Source organism: Puma concolor, chromosome D2 (genome assembly GCF_028749965.1).
Source record: "Puma concolor isolate L17-30 chromosome D2, mPumCon1.1.hap2, whole genome shotgun sequence".
Taxonomy (NCBI): domain Eukaryota; kingdom Metazoa; phylum Chordata; class Mammalia; order Carnivora; family Felidae; genus Puma; species Puma concolor.
Genome location: NC_141677.1, coordinates 7,347,007 through 7,363,224, shown reverse-complemented (window position 1 = coordinate 7,363,224; position 16,218 = coordinate 7,347,007). Strand labels below are relative to the sequence as shown.

At 37.9% G+C, this 16,218-nt stretch overlaps 1 protein-coding gene across 3 annotated transcripts in view; it reads right to left on the bottom strand.

Annotated features, from left to right (window-relative positions):
* The window catches only part of PTEN (phosphatase and tensin homolog), a 93,270-nt gene that overhangs the window by 17,545 nt on the left and 59,507 nt on the right, over window positions 1-16,218 (bottom strand). For all 3 annotated transcript variants that reach the window (XM_025915085.2, XM_086679528.1, XM_086679529.1), the window contains exons 3-4: window positions 13,416-13,459; window positions 11,112-11,350 (exon numbers count right to left, since the gene is read on the bottom strand). In XM_025915085.2, the coding sequence (XP_025770870.1) occupies window positions 11,112-11,350; window positions 13,416-13,459 (283 nt within the window). The remainder of the gene's footprint in view (window positions 1-11,111; window positions 11,351-13,415; window positions 13,460-16,218) is intronic.

The following is a 16,218-nucleotide window of genomic DNA, read 5'->3' as shown; positions in this document are numbered from 1 at the left end:
GAGATCGATCCCTGTGTCAGGCTCCACACTGAGTGTCAAGCCTGCTTGAGATGCTTGCTCTCTCTCCCCATGCCCCTCTCCCCTGTTCATGTGCACGCTCTCTTGTTCTCTCTCTTAAAAAAACAAAAACAAAAACAAAACAAAAAACAACTCCCAAAGGTAAGCCTCCACTCCTTACCTCATCGGAATCTGTTATATCGAGGCTGATTTCTTCATGGTCATTTCCTGCTATTTTCTTAGTCCCATCTTGGATCACTTTTTGTCGCCATTTTGAAAATTCTCTGCCTGTCACAGGACCCAATCTCTAAAGGTTTTCTCCTATCCTTACTGGCTATCTTGTTTCTTCTTGTCCTTAAAGGTAGGCATACCTCAAAAATCTGATCTTAGAGAGCCCCTCTTTGTCAATCCTCTGTTATTTATAGTAGTTTAATTATCAATCTTAAACATTAACTCCAAAACCTGTGTCTCTCAATATGACTTCATTCCCAACTCCCAATCCAGAATCTCCAATACTTGGCTGGACATTTCTAGCCAAAAACTTTAGAAGCATTTAAAACACACCATACCCAAAAACCGAAGCTTTCATATTCTTCCAACCTCTTGTGATTTCTATTAATGATATTCACTATTTTCTCCAGCACCTGAACCCAAAACCTCTTCTAATACCACCACCACTATTGTTTATTGAACTCTTACCATGTTCTTTGCTTTGTTCTAAGTATTTTCATAAATATAATTTAGTACTCAGGAAGTGGGTATTATTGGTAACGTCATTCTATAGATGAGGTCAGGTCACACATCTTACAAGTAATGGCACTACATTTCATCCTGGTGCTCCAACTCCAGAGTTTACACTCAACCACTGATACAATCCTGCCATCTTCTTCCTGCTAGACTAAAGCCAAGAATCTGAGAGACAGTAGTGATATACACAGGGTTATAGAAAAAAAAGGTAAGGAAACCCCAGCAGTACAAGAAAGGTCTAGGCAGCAGAGTAAAGGCAGAGATTGGTAGGTGTATCAACCACCTGGCATATGCACACAATACACAAACACAACCCCCCCCCCCACACACACACAGAGTACACACAAAATGAAAGGCAAACCGGAGGTTAAGTTCATTTAGAATATACATTTTAGATTCTTACGCATCTATTCAGATGCCAGAGTCCAGATTTCGACTGCGAAATACCTCTCCAAACACCAGTTCCAATTTTCTGTGGCTATTCTGGTTCAGCCACCTTCTAAATTTTGCAATAGCCAACTGATTAGCAGCCTCTGATTTATCTATTCTCCAATCTATTTTTACACCACTCTGTGATTAATTTTACAAACTGTAAGATTAATCACACTGACAATTCAAAATGCTAAATGGTTTCCCAGTGCCTACCTAAATAAGAAAATTTATCACACATTGTAATTCTGTAACAACATAAAAAAAATCTGGGAAGTTTTACATATTTTCTAACATCTAGACCAACTTAGATGATATACTTATTTGATACTTCCAGGTTTGATAGCAGCCACCTGAAATGCAATTCAGATCAGGTACACCTTGAGGTCTCCTATACATTTAGATTCGTGGATGGCCTGTTTAAATTTTGTATTTCATCTTCAAGCAGTGATGTTCATTGAAAACTGCCTGCTTCCAATTGAAAATTGCAAATTTCATTAGCACACACCTAGATATAATTTAGTTACCTGCACCTTGTGGTTTCATCACCTTTATCACACTTAATTATAATTTTTGTTTCCCCTCCCTCTCCTTTTTCCTTGAAAAGAGCTTTAGAAGAGATGTATTGATTTTACTGGCATTTTCATACAGTCAAGTGTTTGAGATCGTCAGCGCAAATGGTTTACTGTTTACTACCTCACAAATTTAGATTTCCATCTTTACTAATCCCTCTTTCCTACTTGTTATTATCTTAATACTCTTTATTTGTATTTCTCCACTGACCCAAAGTTATTTAAAGTAACTGGTTTTAAATTTCCAAATGGTTGATTTAGTTAAACTTTGTAAAAACATCTCTAGCTCTATTGAAGTATAATCAAGGAATGGGGTTTATATAATTCTACTTGGAGAGGAGATTTTTCTTTGTAGTTGGCCTAATGAATTATTAATCTTTTGTAACTGTTGTGTGGATGACAAAAAAAGAAAAAAGATACATTTTATGGGCTAATTTTTATATATTATTCAAGTCATCTATAGCTCTCATTTTGTACCTTCTTGATCCTCAAGTAGATTAAAGATTCCTATTATCACTCCTTTACTGTCAATTTTTTCTTCATTTCTGCCAGCATATGCTTACTACATTTGATGTTATGCTTAGCACATAAGAGTTCATACCGCTCTGTCTTCACTGTGGAGTGCTCCCTGTGTTAATACAAAATGACATACTTGATCTAGTTTTATACATCTTGTTGTAAATGCACTGATAGTGATAGTCTGTCATCTGCTTTTGAAATTTACATTTGCCTGCTGTATGTTTAATAGACCACTTATTTTTCTAACCTGAATTGTTTGATGTAAGCCCCTTGTATGTGATTAATCTCTTAAAAAACAGAAACTTAAAAGTATAGGTTATACACACCTTTCAAACCTAGAATACTGTCGTAGTGCTTCCAGGTCAGAACACCACCTGGATACCAGAACACAAGATATGCAATGTTTTGCTCATATTCTGTGCATTGGGACCTTCAGATCATTTTCTCTAAGATGAATTCATGATACAGATTCCTCAGTTAAAAAAGTAATTTTAGGGGTGCCTGGGTGGCTCAGTCGTTTAAGCAGCTGACTTCAGCTCAGGTCATGATCTCACAGTCCGTGAGTTCGAGCTCCGCGTCGGGCTCTGTGCTGACCGCTCAGAGCCTGGATCCTGTTTCAGATTCTGTGTCTCCCTCTCTCTGACCCTCCCCCATTCATGCTCTGTCTCTCTCTGTCTCAAAAATGAATAAATGTTAAAAAAAAATTTAAAAAAAAAGTAATTTTATACCCCAGTAAACGTTTCACTAGCACTTCTAAACTAAGAAATAATGTTGATGCTTTAAAATAATAGTGCTTGCTTGAAGCTTGAAAATCTGTTTCACAATGTTTCAACAAAGGAAGAAATCTAGCTCCTAGGAATGGCTATTATTACAATGACAACATATAACAGTAGCTACTGTATATTAAACTAAGTGCCAGACAGTTTACATAGCTCCCTAACACCACCACAACTGTATAAGACACACACTATCACCTCTGTTTCAAGGATAAGAAAACAATCCCAGTACACATAATTATCCTGTCCAAAACTAGGACCTGAACCTAAATGTGACTTTGATTCTAGAGCTTTACACTCCAGTGTCCTGGGTTTCATTAACAGTACACAAACTAACAAGGTAATATGAAAGAGGTCACCACCTCTTAGAACACAGTTTTTCCCATCTATGAAGAATCGCCAAAGTTTAGAGTAGAACAGTGCTTCGTTCTGGGAAACTTGATTGTAAGTAACGTATTAAAAGTAGTGATGCATGAACCACAGAATCCTTGAGAATAATACGAAGCAGACAACTGATATTGTTCTCTCTGCACAGCATCCTTTCCCCTTTGGGAAGCTATCATTACCCCTATGGTTTCGGGGAAGTCAGGTGGACTGTCTTCTTCAGCTTTAGATAAATGTCCCAAGCGTCTGGCCAGAATGTTTGGTTCGGGGATGCATACATGCCCTAATCCAGGTAAATCAGCAGCCAATCTAGGAATTTCTGCTCATATTATAGCTCTCTTCCCATTGTAGTTATTAAAGTAAACCTTGCTATTATTGCAGAGAGCCTGCCTAAAAATAAAGCATATACAGAGGAAAGGAGAGAGTTGAGAGAAAGAGAGATTCTGGACACCTGTTAAGCATCTATGTCCAGGCCAGAGCTTTTATGGTAATATAATCCCATATAAATGTCTCCTTGGTTTAAGCTTTGTTAAGTTGGGCTTATGACAGAAAACTGAAAGCATGCTAATATAATATAGCTTTTTTTTTTAAGTTTCTATTTCTACTTTGGGGCTCAAAACAATAAAGAAGAATACTTTGCACAGAAGAAGACAGTAATGTAGAAAGAATACTGTATTTGGGGTGCCTGGGTGGCTCAGTTGGTTCAGCATCTTACTGTTAATTTTGGCTAGGTCACGATCTCACAGTTCATGAGATCGTGCCCCGCATCAGGCTCTGTGCTGACAGCGCGAAGCCTGCTTGGGATTCTCGCTCTCCCTTGCTCTCTCACTCTCTGCCCCTCCCCCACCCGCATGTTTGTGTGCACTCTCTCTAAATAAACAAACATTTTTTTAAGAAGAAAGAAAAAAAGAATACTGGATTTGAGATTAGGAGGTATAGTTTTGAGTCATTACACAGGCAGATGAAATGACCTAGGACAGACTGATTTCTACAGATCTACTTGGTCATTTATATCACAACAGGTCTGAACTAAGTCATTGCTAGAGTTCTTCAGTGTATAAAGAGCTTATAATTTTATGAATATACAGACTGTATAACAGGCTTAAATATCATGCATAAAAGGAACACAGTTTAGCCCAGAAGAATTAATGTGTTAGAAAAAATAAGAATGTTACATTAGGAGTTTGTTTTGTTTTGTTTTACTGAAAATGAGGAGAATTGCAGTTTATTTTAAATGAGGAGAAAATGAGAAAATTTTATTAGGTTATCATATGGGGAAAGTTAGTAACTAATTAGAAAAAAAACTAACCTGATTATATGATGAGGACATAAAAAATTCAGTCCTCAGAGAAACTAGAAAATTTCCTCTTCTTGGGATCACTTAGAATAAAGTTAATATTTATTATTTCTTGAGAGTTTAAGTCTTCATTACATAAGCTAATGAAGTCACATACAAAGATCATTAAAGGAACTTTATCTCTAATAACAGCTTTGAAAGCAACACAAAAAAGAACTCTGAAGCTCAACACAAAAAAGAACCTTTCCTAAGGTTTAATCCAAGCAAACAATGATCAATGCTTACTTTACCTGCCACCATTCTAGAAGTGGGGAAGGCAAGGGAGAGAGGAGTGGCAGAAATTCTGGGTACATCTGTCATATAACAAAAGGCTGCTTCTTTGATTTCCGAAACTTAGGGAATCTTTCCCAAATACATCCTTACCAGCATTAGCAGGACGCTTTAGCTCTTTACTCACAGTTTATAATACATACTGTGAGCTGACTCGGATTCAGATTCATAAGGGTAAGTGTGGGCTGGGAAGCACAGGACTAGATGGGGGCCAAGCCTGCAGATGCTCAGGTGAGCCGGGGGTGGGGGGTGGGGGGCGGGGGGAGGATCACTGGCAGCTTGTTTTAGCATAATCTGCCACGTACTCCTAAAGTGACAGGATCAACTATGCAAAGGAATGACCTTTAGGGAAGTGTAACCCAGTTGCCTTCTTACAAATTAGCCCATAAAAGAAGGACACTTCTCTCCCTCCAGCGGTTATCCTGTTCTCAGAAAACATTTTTCTTCAGAGGACGTTATCAGTTGTACTTTGACTTCTCTGCAACAGTCAAAGTCCGGAGTGTTATTTGGGCAGTACTAACACAGCGGCACATTTTATGGTCGCCTGGCACCCACCCACCGCTGTGCCATCGAATCTGCCCCAAGTCTGCTGAGAAAATGGCAAGATGGCCCCCGATTATTTTGGGAGTGTCTCTGCCAAGTCCACAAATTCTTCACTAAAACATGACACCTGGCTCTTCTTTCTCCAAAACAAGGGAGAGTAGGAGTAGGGGGGGTGGAGGGAAGGGAGGGGGAAAAAGAGGAGGCGAAGGAGGGGGAAGGGGGGGGAAAGAGGAGGAGGAGGAGAAACAATACGCTCGCCTGTACACGTCACCAGAACACAATTTTCTTCAGCTTCTTAATGCTTCTCTACAAGTGAAATTAAGGATATAAACAAAGTAACACTAAAGATAATGTTTTAATAAAAGTAATCCTATATAAACTGAAAAGCTGGTAACAAATATATGTACCTCTTGTAATAATGGATCACAATTTTAAAACTGCGCATCTACGGAGAGTTTGTCAAATCTCTCTTCACCTCTACAGAGAAAGAGAACTGACGCTATTGATCAGATCATGAGGACTAAAAGGAAATACTGCAAGAGGGTAAATTTTTAGCAGATGTTTCAAGAATAAAGCCACTTTGGATAATCAACTCTGTTTATTATAAGACACTTCCCCAGAAGAACCCCACGGTTGTATAACAATAGCTTTACCATGTTCAGCTCAGCTCAGCTCATTTCTTACGATGAAATCATATTCATTAAAGGTTAAAAATATATTATTTCGCTAGGACTGCAACCAATAGGTAAGCATGTGATATATTATTGGAAAGTTTTTAGACAAATTTCAAAGATTTAAAGGCAGCTGGCAGCATTATATCTATAAGACCAACAACTTCAAGCTGGCTTTCTTCTACTTGAGCCAGGGGCCACTCAATGCCCAAACATCAGCAAAAATGGGTATGAACTGATGAGCCTTGTCAAAATAGGCCTATTTCAACAGCATTACATGACCTTTCAGGAGAGCTGGTTTCAGGAGGGCTGTACAGAGATTAATTCTGAACAGTCTCAAAATTCTTTTGCAGTTCTGGGACAGTAGAGAAAAAAAGTTCAACAATGTGTCAGGAGACTCAACTTTTACTCTGAATGCTATTATTTTTTTTTTTTAATGTTTATTTATTTTTGAGAGAGAGAGAGAGAGAGAGAGACAGAGAGAGTCAGAGCATGAGCAGGGGAGGGGCAGAGGGAGGGGGGTACCCAGAATCCGAAGCAGGCTCCAGGATCCGAGGTGTCAGCACAGAGCCCGACGCGGGGCTCAAACTCACAAACCACGAGATCATGACCTGAGCCGAGGTCGGACGCTAACCAACTGAGCCACTCAGGCACCCCTATCATTAACTGTTTGAATCACCTTTAATCAAAGCACTTCATCGTTCTGGGAAATCAGTTTTATCATTTTTGAAATAGGAAAAAATCCTACCAAAAAAAATTCATAATCTTATGCCCACAATCTTTATCCCTTTAATCTAGCTTTCTAATGCTATTTGAACATAAGATGCAAATGGAACCATTTGTAAAATACAACTTCATCAACAGCATCTGCTCATAAATTTTTTTTTGCCTTTTTAAATATACACAGAAAATAAAGGTAAGAGCACATTAGCATACTTCTTTAGACCCTGTGACTAATTCACCCAAAAAAGGTCTGTAAACATTAATTAATCATGAACTAATAAGCACAACAGATCTTGATGATTTGACTCCAAGATGCTAAAAGTGATCAACTTTGGCTAAATTACTTAACTCTGAGTCTTGATATAATGTTAACAGCCAAACATAACAATTTTACGGAGTACACAGAACTCCATCCTCTATTAGCCCGCTTCCTCCTCTTGGGGGAGATCCTAACCTCGAAGAGGATGAAGAAAGCAGTGTGCCTGTAGCGGTTCTGCTGATGATGTGGGGACTATCACATTCTAGGACATACCGCTTTTTATTTTCATAAGCACTTCTCTCGCGACCTTTTCACCCTGGCCCCTATTTCACAATAATATCCCACGGGCCTTTCCATTTTACCAAATCTCTACAGAAAAACAGAATTGAGAATATTTATCAGATTGTGAGGACTAAAATGTCTTTCCAAAGGCAAATTAAAACCTGTCCTTTTTGTTCATGAAGACTTCTCTTGGATCTAAGTTAAATTGTTTGAGTGTTCTTGGGTTATACTGTTATCCCAGAATATGATGGGACAGACTATCCCAAGTACTTCTTACATGGCTGGTTCTCACTATCAGAAGCATTTAGCCAACTCTCCTGAAGAAGCCCTACATCAGACCAGGTACATATGTATATGTGTATGGGTGAGTGTGGAGAGGAGGGAGAGAAGCGGGAGGGAAAGAGACACTGGGTGAGAGCACCGCTTGATTAGGAAAGGCTAGACAATTACCAAAAAACCTTAAGTACTCCCACCTCAAAATCCCAATGGTTATGAATGTCAAACAGACAAGAAAGTCACAGATGAACGTGGCAAAGGCAAATACTTTGGAAATGGTGAAACACGTTTGGAGCTTGCAACAGAAAATAATACCGTTGCAGTATCTCTAGTGACCAATTTTACCCAATCCAAAAAAACTGACCTCGTTTTCTAAAACTACGAAGCAGGGCATGAAAAGACTGGAAATACCGCTTCCGTTCAGTATAGGATGATGACACTTCCCTTTAGCCAGCTACTAGTTTTCATCAAATACACGCATGCTAACACAACCAAAGAATAATTTATTTTGGAACCCTCTTTGGAAACTTCAGGGGACATTACCATTTTCAAAATGGTGAAGTTTCCTTGCCCCAAAAACACTGCTGAAGAAATCGCAGTGTTCCACAGACAGACAGTACCCCTTAATGCCTGGCAAGACATCTGGTTTCGTTGCTCTGGTAAAGACAGAGCTCTGCATGTCACCGTGACTCACCGCCCTGTTCACGGCTGTGCACTGGGGTGCAAGACTCTACCGTCAATCCTGAGAGAAATCTTATCTATTGTTGTGAAAGTGCTCTACTGCTCCATGAATGCCAAGCCTTGAATCACAGCCTGAGCAAGAGGATCTGTCATGAAAAGTCTACTGTTGTGAAAATTGCCAAATTCAGGAGAGCCAAGACTTTCAATCAAGGGCTTCTCGAGAGGTTTTGTCAAGAAGTGGGAGCAATTAGGAAATGCTTTGCTACACATAAACTCACTGGTTTCAGAAGACAAATTCCATAGTCAAAAATTTTAACTGCTGTTAACTAGATAAAATACAAACTCATTTACACAGTCTAACTCTCCAAACTAAACTTAAAACTAAAATGTGAAGTCATAATCCTTTCCTTCCCTAACATAGCCTTATGCCAAGATCTTGCCAAAAATGATCTCATTAACTAAAGGCAAAGAAAATGAGGTAACACGAATTTATCTGGAGAGAATTCTTATTTTTTGACACAAGCCTACTTTCATCCGAGAAAAGAATCTAACGGATTCCATCTACTCTCTCACTCTTTAGTGAGACAGGGTTTTAAGTAATTGTTTTCAACAAAAACAAAGTCAAAATTGATTGGATATCAGAGATCACATAAAAGTTGTCAGGCAGGGGCACCTGGGTAGCTCAGTCGGTTGGGCGTCCGACCTCGGCTCAGGTCATGATCTCACTCCTGGTGAGTTCAAGCCCCCCCGTCGGGCTCTGTGCTGACAGCTCGGAGCTCAGAGCCTGGAGCCTGCTTCAGATTCTGCCTCTGTCTTTCTGACCCTCCCCTGCTTGCTCTCTGTAACCCCCCCCCCCCACTTGAAAATATAAACATTAGGAAAAAAATTGTTTTTAAGTTGTCAAGTAAAAGATGATGACATAGTTTTGATGTATTATTTAAAATCTAAATAACAGCAGCCCTTTCATTAAAACTTACTATTGAACAGAATTAAGCCTTAGTTTTGTTTCATTTGTTACCACTTGATCTACTCATCATTCTCAAGTAGTGAGTGGTCACTGCTTTTTGCATTTAAAAAAGGGACATAATTCTTATGAAGACTCCTTTTCTTTTCCACGTTAAGAAAAATCTCAGTGCAATTAAAAACTATAAGCAAAATTTTATGTTCATGTATATCATGAACATTTTTAGGGAGAGACCATTTATAGCTTTCATCATATTTTTGGAAGGTATGTAACATAAACACTTATAGAGCCACTAGCTTAAATCTAGTGCTCTGGCTCCATATTATACAGCTCTTCTATTTTCATTTTAAATTCTTTTTACTGGACTTCTTTCCCACAACCAAAATGCCTACTGCTCATCAACCCTGTTCTCAACTCCTACCACTACTTCTGCAACTGTACTTTGACTTGACCTGTTTCTCTATGGTCTTCTTCCCGTGCATTCTCTTTTCCCTGTGCTGCCCTGCATTTATTTGCTTCAGTGTAGAACAATTTATGTCTACATTTTTCATCAGTAAAAGCAACAATTTCCCTCCAGATGCAAGAGTGAGCTGAAGTAAAGAGCGCAGGCCCTCCGCCCTCCACTCCAAGACTCAGGCCACTGCTCTCATCCCAGGTGTGTGCAACATACAGAAGTGTAAGGCACTGCCATAATCAACATTCACCAAAATCAAGCGCTAATATAAGATTCAAATTTATAAATGAGGACAATAAACAGTACTCTGACATCCTCAGATGTAAATAAAAAGTCACAAAGACAAATAAAACAAGAAATGAGGAAGGAGAAAATAAACCAGCAATCAATGCAACTACCTGGCTAAAATGATGGAAATGATCACTTATGTTTCTGTTTGGAAGCTGAATTAAAAAGAAATCAGCTTAAACTGGAAGAGAGCCTTCCTGATTGTAAACATTACTAAAACTAGAAAAAAATCTTCACATAAAGTTTGATGGAACGGGTTTTTCTCTCTCTCACTGGAGTATCTTGGGTTTTTCCTTCTCAGAGACGCAGAACTGTACAAAATGTCTTTGTAAGAAATATAAACATATTTTATCACACTTGCCACCCAAAGAAATGAATCCCTTGAAAATCACTGTGAAAGCTCTCCCAAGAGTTTTTGTTTTCCTCTCAAACATACTACACAGATTAAGTGTGTCACTGATTTTCAATAGTCTTTAATCTTCTGAATAAGAGAAGAACCTTTGGCTAATCTTAATCATAACTGTATTTATGAACATTCATATTAAAGAATGGTTTTCATGTACTGTAAAACTAGGTAATGGCATCCAAGTTATTATATTATCCAAAGACATTTTCTTCTCAGGCAACGTTCAGAAGTATCAAGCTTACTTTTGATCAATGTACTGCTTTGTAAGGATTTTATCACACCAAATACCCAATACACTTACTAGCATGATATGATAATGCTTAGCATCAACAGAAAAACTGCAAGAATCCGTCATTTGCTCATACGACAGCTAAGGCAGTAACTGATTTCAGTGTTCAGAATAAAGAAACGAGGGCTACCAACCAACTTTTTAAAAACCTGTTTTCCAATAAATTCTCAGATCCAGGAAGAAGAAAGAAAGAACATCAAATATAACTTAATATAATGTATTACCTTTTTGTCTCTGGTCCTTACTTCCCCATAGAAATCTAGGGCCTCTTGTGCCTTTAAAAATTTGCCCCGATGCAATAAATATGCACAAATCATTACACCAGTTCGTCCCTTTCCAGCTTTACAGTGAATTGCTGCAACATGATTGTCATCTTCACTGAGCCATTGGTCAAGATCTTCACAAAAGGGTTTGATAAGTTCCAGCTGCGGTGGGTTATGGTCTTCAAAAGGATACTGTGCAACTGTGTAAAAAGATCACCTCAGAATGAGAAAAGCGGCCTTCCTGAATTGCTTCTTAAAAGTAGGTTAACTTCAGAAACGTTGCATATAAGCTTAACAGATGTTTAGAAGGAAAACTAAACTCCAGAGAAAAATACTCGTCTGATGATTTTCCAATTTTTGAACAGAAAACAGTCTCTCATTAATTTTTAAACCTATGCACTAGACAGAGAGGCCGATTATTTCCCCCCATGACGAAGAGGAGACTGCTCTGGAGAGCAAGCACAAGTCACAACGTGTCAGAGGGAGAGGAGGACCCGGAATGTCACACAGGTTTCCTGTCAGGGCTCTCAAGGCATTTTCTGACAAAACGAATAATAACGCTTATACTATTACATCATCACAAATATACATTCCAAAGAAAGTATCAATTACCAATAAATCAACACTGGAAAGGACTGCAATTTGCAATGCATATAATAAAAATGCAAAGTGTGCTATTTAAAGATGGCCTTGCAGGGGCACCTGGGTGGCTCAGTCGGTTAGGCGGCCGACTTCGGCTCAGGTCATGATCTCACGGTTCGTGGGTTCGAGCCCCACGTTGTACTCTGTTCTGTTCTGACAGCTCGGAGCCTGGAGCCTGTTTCAGATTCTGTGTCTCCCTCTCTCTCTGCCCCTCCCCCACTCATGCTCTGTCTCTCTGTCTCAAAAATAAATAAACATTAAAAAAATAATAATAAAATAAAGATGGCCTTGCGAATGTTAGTGTTGTACATACTACATGGGATTTTAAAGGCATTTACAAAAGAAACTGAAAAAAAGCCACTTATAAAAAGGTGTACAATTGTAGTAAAGTTTATCAAATGAAATTTCAGGTCTTTTCGTATGGGTTATAAAAACCCAAAATTTCTCTGTTCCCTATAGTCAGTCAGAGTTGAGAGTTCTTTTTTAACTTGCCTAGAAATAGGATTTTAAACATATCCCTATTAAATTCTGTCTTACTGGTCGCTGCCTCGGGTCCACTCGACTAAGATCCTTAAAAATCCTGATTGAATCCAGAGGATATAATGATCTCTGTGTCATCTAAATATGTGAAAAGTATGCCTTCTAATTTCAGTCAAGTCATTAATAATGTGGAACAGGATTTGATCAATTAAGTCCTCCCGTATGTCAGGTGAGCTCTTCTGGAAGACACGACTTCCATTACAAGGAGTCATCAGGACAGCTTTCACCTGGCCATCGGTCTGGCTGTACTATCATTCCATCTTCATCTTCCCAGTGGCACCCAAAAACATCCAGGAGAATCTGTTAAACATCTATTTAAAGCTAGACGAACCTTGACCAAAACACGCTTTGCCTAGTAAGCAGCAGCCGAAGTCATGAAAAAGGAAAAATTCTTAGTGAGTATGTCCTGGCTTCACAGCCATTAGTGCTTCTGAATTCTCCAACCAGCTGTCTGAAAGTCCATTCTAGATTTTCAGAAGGGATCCCGGCGTCTACCTTCTCCTGACTATCACGGCAGGACCTGCCAAGGCTCTCCACTCTCCAGGTCTCTCGTGGCCCAAGGGGTTCCACAAACACAGAGGAAGCTCTATGTAGACTTGGAGACAGGATTCATTACACCTGGAGAAGAACTCACTTAAAGCAGCTCCCTGCTCTCATCTGTCAGGTTCCTCTTGTCCGTATTTGTCATATCTTTTCCCCCCTTTTAGGTTACGTTCAACAGAATTATTAAGTTGATCTGCTTTCTTCCTATAATCTATAATCTCTCACTATTACACCAAATGTCTCCAGCAGTAGGTCTACCCCTCTCTTTACTGTATTGTTAGTCTAGGGATTTCTCCAAATTCTTAGTCTACTCTGGGATTAGTCTTCGTACTAGTTAGTACCGGCAGGTTTATAGGATACTTGCTTCCCAAAACACAACAGCAAAATTAAATTTGTTTTGCAAATTTTTTAAGACCATCTTTAAGATAAATATTTATCTCACTTAATAATGAGATTATTCATCACTGCTATGACAGTAAGATTTAGTCTACTGGTTTTAAGTTATATAACATAATACATTATTCTGTAGTTAATACCTACCTCTGCAGTTAAATTTGGCGGTATCATAATGTCTTTCAGCACACCTAAAAGAAAAGTTTAAATGTGATCTAAAGTTATCTTTTACACTTGTGAAAAAAAATACAGTAGCAAACATTTTTCTGAACTTTTATAATGGACCACACATCATGCTGTTTTGTATTAACTATTTCTTTCAATCCTAGAAATTCTATGAAGTAGGTACTGATATTATCCCAATATTTTACAATTAAGGAAACCAAAGCTTAGAAATGTTAAGCGTATGCAATTATAGCTTATGCACTTGCTTACAAAACATGTGATGCCACTAATATGCAACATTGCCAATTCAGCCGCATCTCCACCTTCAAATTTCCTGGATGGACATTTTGCATGCTAATGGAATCTATTTTTGATTTCACAAGTACATAGAAACAACTAACCAGTTTCAATATTATCCTTACCTCAGAGTTGCACATACATACTGTTCTCAAACTATTAGTTAAAAAGATAAATTTTTTAAATAGTAAAATTATAAGGGCAAAGAAAACGTAATGGAAGAAAGTGAATGATGCTAATCTACTAAAAAACAATAGTTAACTAAAAGTTTTTTTAAGTCAGACCTTTCTCTCTTTAGAAAAGCCCAAGGTCATCTTTTTCAATAATCTCTCAGGTTACAAGTTTTAATTAAAGTCTCAGAGTCATGAAGGAATAATAAGTAAAATAAATATAGAATAGTAAAATGTTGACCTAGCACTACTTAGAGCATGCTAAAGCTGTCTTTTTAACAGTAGTGACATGTTTATCATCACGCACTGACTTACTTATGATTAACCGACTGTATTTATAAACCTTTAAGAGGCTCCAAAAGGGACCCTATACTTTAGTTTGTGGTCAGCAGCATCGTGGTAACTACAACAGCAGTTATAACCAAACCACATTTTTTTAAAAAATCATATAAAACAAAAACTTAGCATTTTAAAACAAATAAGGGCCTATAATCCCTTAATCTCCAATTCCAAAACCCCCAAATTTGGAAACATCTAACACTTTCTGTTAAATATACAGCAAACTCAATTGTAGCAGAACCTGACCTGAGTTAATGATACTGTATGCCCTCTTTAATTAATGCCCTTGGAGTGAAGAGTCAAACACTTCATGTTATGTACTTGCTCCAGGTATCATGTAATACAAAGTATCTGCTTTCATGGTACCCTTCTGCAAAACGAAAAATTCTGAATCCCAAAACACAACTGGCCCCAAGAGTTTCAAATACGTGACTGTAGACACGTATCTTACATTTAAGAAATCCTATAAGTATCTGTATAGTTCCTCTAAACAGTTTTAAATCCAAATCCACATTAAAGTGAACTAATTATCAACAAATTAGAATCCAGTAGTTTCTAATTCGTCAGACCTGAAATAAATCAGCTTTCATACTACTGCTTAAAATAAAACTTTTCCCCTTTTTTGTATAATTTAGTATATTGAGTTTCGCTCAAAAAAACTATTTAGCTATGACATATGCACATATATGTATCCTTACTAAATAATTTCATACTCACTCATAAAAAACGTGACAGGTACGAGGAAGACTGACCAAGAAAAAAGTCACATTTTATACTTTCTTTAGTACAGGTTAAAGAAGAGGTCTGGTAAATAGTGAAGAATCCATAATGGAATATTTTATAAGGAATCATGCAAAGACAGGATTTAGATGCAGGGACAAGGAACAACCTAGGAAACAATTCTAAGAAGCTGGTCTCATGGCAGCACAACCTTAGTTCGCTAAAATTCCCGTGCTTTTTCAGGAGCTCAAATGTTTGGTTCCACAAACACTGCTGAAGAACTACCTTCATAAACTGATTCTCCAATGTTACCGTTAAGAGGAAGAAGTGGAAATAATGAGCTACTACATGTCTACCAGATGCGCACACCTTCCAAAGGAGTTTCCGAGTTTTTTAATTCATAGTCACAGCCATATAATCTCCAATTTATATATGAGAAAGCAAAGATTTAGAAGAGCATCGAAAAACTTGCCCCAAACCACAACGAGCAAATCAAAGATCCAGGACTTAAGCACAATACTTGTGATTACAAGTCAAACTCCTTCCAGCACTGTGCCATAGGAATATTTATATTCGTATACATAAGAAAAAATAGAGAACGGTTTTAAAAACAAAAGTAGTAACAAATTTTACTCAAAGTCAGCCTTCCTATAAAAGTGACATTTGGCACAAAAGATAGAACCAACAAAGAGTGATCATGAAAAAATGAAAAAGTTATGAAAATCTCTGCAGGTTTGGACGAGGCGTATGTGAGAACATATACTGGGACCCATAGTGATGAAAGTGATCTGCAGGAGGGTTGCTAGGGTAAGAATGAGGACTCTCTTCTTAATCACAACCTTCTCTAATAACTGCATGCACATCACGCACGCACACACACACACACGAAGCTCCTCATAGCTTTTGTGGGTTATGTTAGTTGATAACACAAGTTTCTCAACAAACCAAAACTGAAGATACATAAATGGAAAATGGGATTTGACTAAGACAAGTATTAGGTAAATCTGACCATTTATACTTTCTTATAATTAAAATTAAATTAAAAGATACCATTTTTTAAAAATCTTCACTTTATGTAGGCTTATATGAGACAAGAGAGATGAAGAACCTTAGTTTCTAATGAAGCAGTAGACAGAATGTGAAGAAAGAGATTAAGATTACTAGGAAAAACTTCCAGAGAAGTGAGATTTGAAGAATCAGCTAGGCATGTAGATCTCTTCGGTAACTCTCTTCAACAAAGCTATCCCTGTTTTACAAAA